Source organism: Blennius ocellaris (genome assembly GCF_963422515.1).
Source record: "Blennius ocellaris genome assembly, chromosome: 10".
Classification (NCBI taxonomy): Eukaryota; Metazoa; Chordata; class Actinopteri; order Blenniiformes; family Blenniidae; genus Blennius; species Blennius ocellaris.
This window is the reverse complement of record NC_137659.1, coordinates 26,965,865-26,972,944: the sequence shown is the minus strand read 5'-3', so window position 1 is coordinate 26,972,944 and position 7,080 is coordinate 26,965,865. Positions and strand designations below refer to the sequence as shown.

The 7,080-nt window shown below is 43.2% G+C and overlaps 1 protein-coding gene across 1 annotated transcript in view; it reads left to right on the top strand.

Moving 5' to 3' along the window:
- The first annotated feature begins 2,328 nt into the window (after nt 1–2,328).
- The window catches only part of stam (signal transducing adaptor molecule (SH3 domain and ITAM motif) 1), a 44,286-nt gene continuing 39,534 nt past the window's right edge, over nt 2,329–7,080 (top strand). Inside the window, exon 1 of the mRNA XM_080503463.1 lies at nt 2,329–2,469. Within this exon, the coding sequence (XP_080359589.1) occupies nt 2,430–2,469 (40 nt within the window). The 5' untranslated portion in view covers nt 2,329–2,429. The remainder of the gene's footprint in view (nt 2,470–7,080) is intronic.

Genomic DNA, 7,080 nt, shown 5'->3' with positions numbered 1-7,080 from the left:
CATGTAATAACATTTACCTGTCTCTCCTGTAGTCTGTCTCTCAACCTCCCTGCTGGATGTCTGACGATGGAGCTGAAGGTGGTTTGAAGCCTCCTGTCCTGATCAGTCTTCACAGAGTGGATCTCTCTCTTATCAGTCTATCTGTCTGTCCTCTTCTGTCCTCTCTTCTGTCCTCTCTTCTGTCCTCTCACCTCAACCTCTCAGCAGAAAAGACATCACCTCTGACTCTGGTTTCTACAAAGGTGTCTTCCTGATAGAGGGACTTTTTCCTTTCCACACTTGCTCATATGACTTTTCTCTATCAAAGTCACCTGTGCTTGTGTATAAAATAAAGAACAATGACATGATTCATGGATGTTTTATTCTTTTAAAGTTGTCAGAGGTACTTTTTGAAGGTTTGTCATGGACATGTACTCCTTTCCTGCTGAAGTAACTACAGTTACTCTCCATTCTTGTAGTTTGTTTTGCTTAATGCACCACACATTGTCACTGCATGAATGAAGCAGGCAGATCAGTTTAGTAGCTGAACTCTCCAGATGTGGTTCCAGCTGCAGTGTCTTGCTGAAATAGGTTCAGAGAGAGTTGGACAACTTGGTCAATCACGTACACAGCAAGTGTCTCCAGAATAAAGGTTTGCTCCGTGGCTCAGCAACAATCTTTGATATAAAATAAGAGGTGCAGGGATGTGAAATGTAAATGTACTGCAGTATTTAGAATAGAGAAGAGTAAATGTACTGCAGTATTTAGAATAGACAAGAGTAAATGTACTGCAGTATCTAGAATAGAGAAGAGTAAATGTACTGCAGTATTTAGAATAGAGAGGAGTGGGGTTAGATGAGACACTATGTTGTCCTGAAGGTAAGGAAACATGACAAATAGAAGGAAAGCTTATTCAGGATGTCTGAAATAATTCTCCCTCATTTCATTGTCAATAATTCCTTACCAGTAATACATTATTGCCTCAAATAGCAACGTTTAATTTCTTTTCAGAAATGTTTGTAGTTATTCCATCTGAGCCTGGAGATCAGAGGCTGTTTTTATGATGATACATTGAATTAAATTGTTCAAAATTTGGTTACATCCTCTTCCACATTTGTAACGTTTTCTTTATGTATACGAGAATCAGATCATTTATCTGATTGAAAAGTGATTCAGCATTTTCTTAAGATGATGCATACAGGTTGACAAAGAAACTCAAAACCTCCTTCATTATACTTTTTGCTCAAAGCATTCTTCATGAGTGATTTTTGTTCTAGGCTGTGTTTGTGTAAATTGAATATGGAATATGATGGGGGGGGGGGGGGGGGGTGGTTCTCTCTCTTCAATCCACTGGGCTCTGGACCTTATAAATACTGTGAGCTTTATTCACATTATATCCACCTGGATGTTCCTCCAGTGTTCTTGTGCTTCTTCAAACTGAACATGATCCATGAAACCGTGACGTAACTGAAGCAGTGACGTCAGTTGTCCTTTTAAATATGGCGGCGACAACAAACACGTATGGTGGCGGCCAAAAACAAGTATGTCGACAACCACAAACTAGTATGTCGGTGCCCATAAGCCACCATTGTGATACCGCACTGACGAGGTTTGAGTTTTGAGAGTAGTATGGCGCTGACCGTGAGCAATAATGGCGGCGTCCATAAACAAGTATGTCGGTGTCCACAAACAAGCATGTCGGCGGCCGTACACCGCCATTTTTATACACCGCCATTTATTTTTACTGGCGAGGTTTCAAGTCTGGAGGAGCGCGGTTGCATTGCGGATCATGTTCTCTTGCCTCCCACCGACAGTGACGTTGTAATTGTGCGTCGGAACAAAACATATTGCATGTAGTACTGCCTCCCACCAACAGTGGCGCTGGGGTGGTGATTCGGATCAAAATGGCCGAACAAGATGGCGGCGGTGGATTCCCCACCGACGGCTTCTCCATTTTTATACTGGCGAGGTTTCAAGTCTAGAGGAGCATGGTTGCATTGCAGATCATGTACTCTTGCCTCCCACCGACAGTGACGCTATAATTGTGCGTCGGAACAAAACAAGGCGGCGACCCGCAGGAAGCAGCCATATTCCGTGTAGTACTACCTCCCACCAACAGTGGCGCTGGGGTGGTGAATCGGATCAAAATGGCAAAACAAGATGGCGGCGGCCGGCAGGAAGCGGACATCTTGGCTTCCTCAATGACGGCCTCTCGCTCCGACGGCTGCGGCGACTGTCTTCAAGACATATACTGTTTGAACTACATTACCCACAATACATTGCTTGTTACCGTCTGCTGCAGGAAAGAGTGACTCGGTTGAACACAAGCCAGCTCGCTTCGCTGACATCCACTATTCTTCGTTACTATGCGTTTGCACTGCGCGAAATAAGGACGACGAAGACAGAAAACAGCCGGAAAGGTGCAACTCGTCGTTGCCAGCGCCGTCGCGATGCCTCTCTTTATGACCAACCCTTTTGACCAGGATGTTGGTGAGTGATCAGGATTGTGTAGCATGCTAGCTGAGATAGCTTTGTTTGTGTCTTCAGCTGTGGAGGCTTTGTGAAATCGCTGGCGTAGGATACTTGGCAGTGAGGAATATCTCGATCACTCAACAGTTGCTGTTTGCTGCTTTGCTCTCTCCTGTCCTGCTTCTGGCATCATCGGCTCATTGAACTTGGTAGCATAGCAGGCTACACACTGAGCAAACGAGCATCTAGACACAACAACACCCAGACGTCAGCCTGAAAAGACGTATTTTACTGGTGACAACGTGTACACAGATAAACTTGTGGATGGAACACAGATGCTGTCAGCAGGTCGGTGAATCAGCATCATGACGTCTCTGAGATGAGACCTAATGAGACCACAGAGTGCTGCTCATCTCCCCCTGTTGTTCACCTTTTGCTGAGCAGTTTGCAGTTGCTTTAGTGCAGTAACTGTTTTCACCGTCACACCATGAAGTCGTTATTTAAATACAGTTACTGTGAGATTCAGTGGATTCTTCCATATCTATGATGAATTAAACAAATATTATAATCAGAGGAAACAACATGAAGTCTATTTCATTCTTTTTCAGTCTTCCTACTCTCAACTAAAGTGAAAGTTTAGTTCATGTACTGTAATTCCTGAAGCTTCCTAACATGTCATAAATATTTCAGCTACCAAAAAAAAGAGGAGCTGGTTTCAGGTCTCCACATTTTCCACCACATCAACTTAAAATAAATGTCACAACTGTTGTGTTAAAAGTTTGGACATAAAGAGTCATTAATCAGATTTAGCTTCAGATTCTTTTTAAATAACCCTTTTTCAGAAATGTCTTACGGCTGTAATCAGTGAAGTATAATAAAATCAAAACAAAGCAATGAAAATGTTTTTATTTTATCAGGTCAGACCTCAATAATAATCTTTAAGGAGATTCTCTGAATAAATGCCGTCCATGGACTTTTAACTAAAAAAACAAAACACTAAAATTATAATTTTTAAAGCCCCTGAAAATACAGTGAGAACTGTCTTGTTGCTCAGTGTTCACAGGGTCTGGTGGGGTAATTCTTCTGCATAGAGGAGAATAAAATAGTTGAACAGTTCCGCTCATTGTGCTGGTGAGCTGAAATGTGTAATGACCTCTGTTTTTGTAGTTTTTAGTCAATTTTTTGCTGATAAACACCAGTGACCATTCACAAGCTAATACATTGCTGCATGGTGGCGCAGTGGTTCATGCTCAGAAAGTCCTGGTGGCAGAGAGTTCTGATCTGAAACACTGCAAACAGCCCTTGGGCAGACAATGCCCATAGTCAAATGCATGTATTCTACCAGCTAGTTGTTCATCACTGAGGAAGTTATCTTTAAGGTATTGCAGAACCAGTTTTATCTGAGCAACACTGTCTATGTCTTGCATGACATCCATAGAATGATTGATTGATTGATTGATTGAAAAAAGAGAGGATGTTCCTGACGATATATCTTTTTACTCAGGAAAATCACAAACATAGTGAAACATCTCTGCAGTTGTGTTCTTGTTGCAATGACTATGGGTACATGGATGACATCACAGGGTTCAGGAAAGGTGTTAGAAGGCTTCTTGAAGGAGTTGGTGAAAGGCGATCACGTTAGTGTGGAAGTCGCACCGCACTTTCACTGAGTGATGTCATAATAATGCGACGTTGGCGCAGGTTAGTGACGTCTGTCGTGGCGGGGGAAAGAGCTACACGTTTCCGAAAATGGACTAAAAAAAAACGCATTTGGGTTTTAGATGATTTAAAGTTGTTCAAGGCTTTGGTAACTTACACAGGGTTCCCACAGGGTCTTAAAAAGTCTTCAAATTGAATTTACAAATCTGCATGTAATACCTTAAAGGGTAACTGAAATGTTTTTCAGATTTCATCTTTAGAAAGAAGAATAAATATGCTTTCGAAAGGTATATAACATTCCCAGATAAAAGTCCGAATTCCGACCCTTTTAATTGACTTTACATGATGCAGCAGACGACGGTATATTTGCGGGCCATAAATGTGAGCCGCCTGAGCTAGACCGGATATGACGTACGAGGGGTTATATGTCCCAGCCAAAACAACATCAGCTGATTGAAGAATGGGGGGGTTTGGCGATACAGAAGCACCTAGGAGCGATGTTAGCGAAGATTTAAGTGACGTATCGTTGGTTTTGGACGAAGATGAAGGAGAGGAATCATCGGAGGAAGAATTAGAAGAAAATCAAGGCGTTCAACCATACATGTTTGAGCCGTGTGTACATATTGTGTGTGACCGGGTATTTACCCGTGTGCACATATTGTGCGTGACCGGGTATTTACCCGTGTGCACATATTGTGCGTGACCGGGTATTTACCCGTGTGCACATATTGTGCGTGACCGGGTATTTACCCGTGTGCACATATTGTGCGTGACCGGGTATTTACCCGTGTGCACATATTGTGTGTGACCGGGTATTTACCCGTGTGCACATATTGTGCGTGACCGGGTATTTACCCGTGTGCACATATTGTGTGTGACCGGGTATTTACCCTTGTGTCAGAGTGGGTGTTTTGCAAAGTTTATTGGTCTATTTGTCTTAAGTTTTAGCAGGTTTTAAAAAGACTTACTGAAGGTTGGGTTTAAAAATCCGTTAAAAAGCCGTTTAAAAATGGTGGGGACAGAACCAGGTTTCAGGATACGTTTCCTCTTCACATCAAAACCAAGTGACTCTCGGATTGCGGGTGCTGTTTCGTAACAGTCATCCGTGAAATGTTGACTGCAGAGATAGGAGGCCTCTGTTGGTGTCCAGTTGGAGCGAGTGCGCTGCACTTGTTTTGTCCATAATCTCCTCAAAGTTTCATCTTTTGGGAATTTATGGACACTTACAGACGGACTGGGCATTTGGGAACACCCAGCCGCAACACAACGCTTAGGCATGACTCTAAAAAACTGCTAAATAACGCGATAATGCAGAGCACATGTAAACAAGACACTACGATCAGCTGTTGTGGGCGGAAGTAAATAACTCCTCATACGTCACAGCGCAAAACTACGGCAAGTTGGGAAAACTAGGTCAGATTCACAGGGCGGGAGATTTAAAGGCATATTTAGACGTTCGGCGCTCAAGAGCAAGATAGTGGTGTGATTGTCATTGGTGTGTCATATATCATTGGAAAGGGGGAAAAATAATGCTAAATACTGGTGTATTTTAATAGAATTATTTCAGGGACCCTTTAAAAAGTCTTTAATGGTATTACATTTGATATTATAGGTCTTAAATTTTGAAGAGATGCTGCGACTCGTCGACACAATTGACGATCAAAATTGTCCGACTGCACCATGTGTGCTGCTGTACTGCTGGTTAAACCTGCTCTCCTCTCCTCGTCCTCCTGCACTCCGGCGGCGGGTGCGAGGTGTGAACTTGAGTGCCCGAGGCAGTGAGTGCTGGCTATCTCCACTCTGCTGTGTGCCGCTGCACATTCTAGCTCGCTGATGAGTGTCACTTATTCTTTAATCATGTGTATTTTGTTGTCTCGAACTCCTTGGTAATCGTCTCGACCAAGTTTTTAAACCTGGGTTCAAGCTTGAATCTTTTTTTTTAATTGACGCAAATCCGCCACCACTGCAACTCCCCACCTTCACAACGGTCCCAGAATGGGTCTGGTACTCGCCAGCTCATCATCCGATATGGAGGGGGAGGGGGGGGTGTAGGTGAAATAGACTGAAAAGCAGTATTATTTTTGCTGCAAAACCCAGTTTAAGTAGCAGCAGCTCCATTTCACTGCAGTTTATTGCAGAGCGCCATCAAGACGTCATTTGGACTGTCACTCTTTGAAAAAGACGGCTGAAAAAAACCAGCCTTGCCACCTTGCTGAAAGTCTCTAACTAATGTGTCTGGTAGAATCTCGGACTAGAGACTCGGTAAGAACAGATAAATGGTCAAGCACGGAGGTTTTAAGCGTTAACGTACCTTAATGAACGACTTGCTTCTGTCAAACATGAGGCTCATGGACCAAAACCGGCTGCTAAAAGCTCCAATCAGCCTCAGAAACCACCAAGCAAGTGGTTATATAGGATTTATAGGATTAAATTTTTTACATTTCACAGTATTTTGTGCAGAATGTTTCATCGTTAAACACTGCTGAGATCTTGATTATAAAAAAACAAACAAAGTCCTGACATATTGTTTAACTAAAGTAAAGGTGAATAGTTTAATAAAGCAACATTGTTTTTGTTATTTATCTGGACATGCAGGGTTGTTACATTTTCAACACTCTTATTCGCAGTGAGGATTGCAGCCATCTAAGGGGGCTTTTCCTCCAGAAAGAACCAGGTTCTAGTTCTGGTCTCGGACCAGACTTAGCAGCAGTTCTTTGTCTTCCCACCACCAAAGCCCCGGCCGACCAGGGACTATACTGGTGCCAAGTCGGCCCCACATTGTTGCCTGGCCGGAGTGACGCCTGACACGTCATCAGGTGGGGGCGGAGTTATCGCTGGAGTTATTGCTACCTCCAAGGCGGAAGAGACACTGAACTGGCTTTCTGAAATCTAGAGCGAGCACGGAGCCCCGGAATGCTTATAGAGAAAAAAATTTTTAATAACGCGTGGGCTCTAATAAGTCGCTGCCTCAAG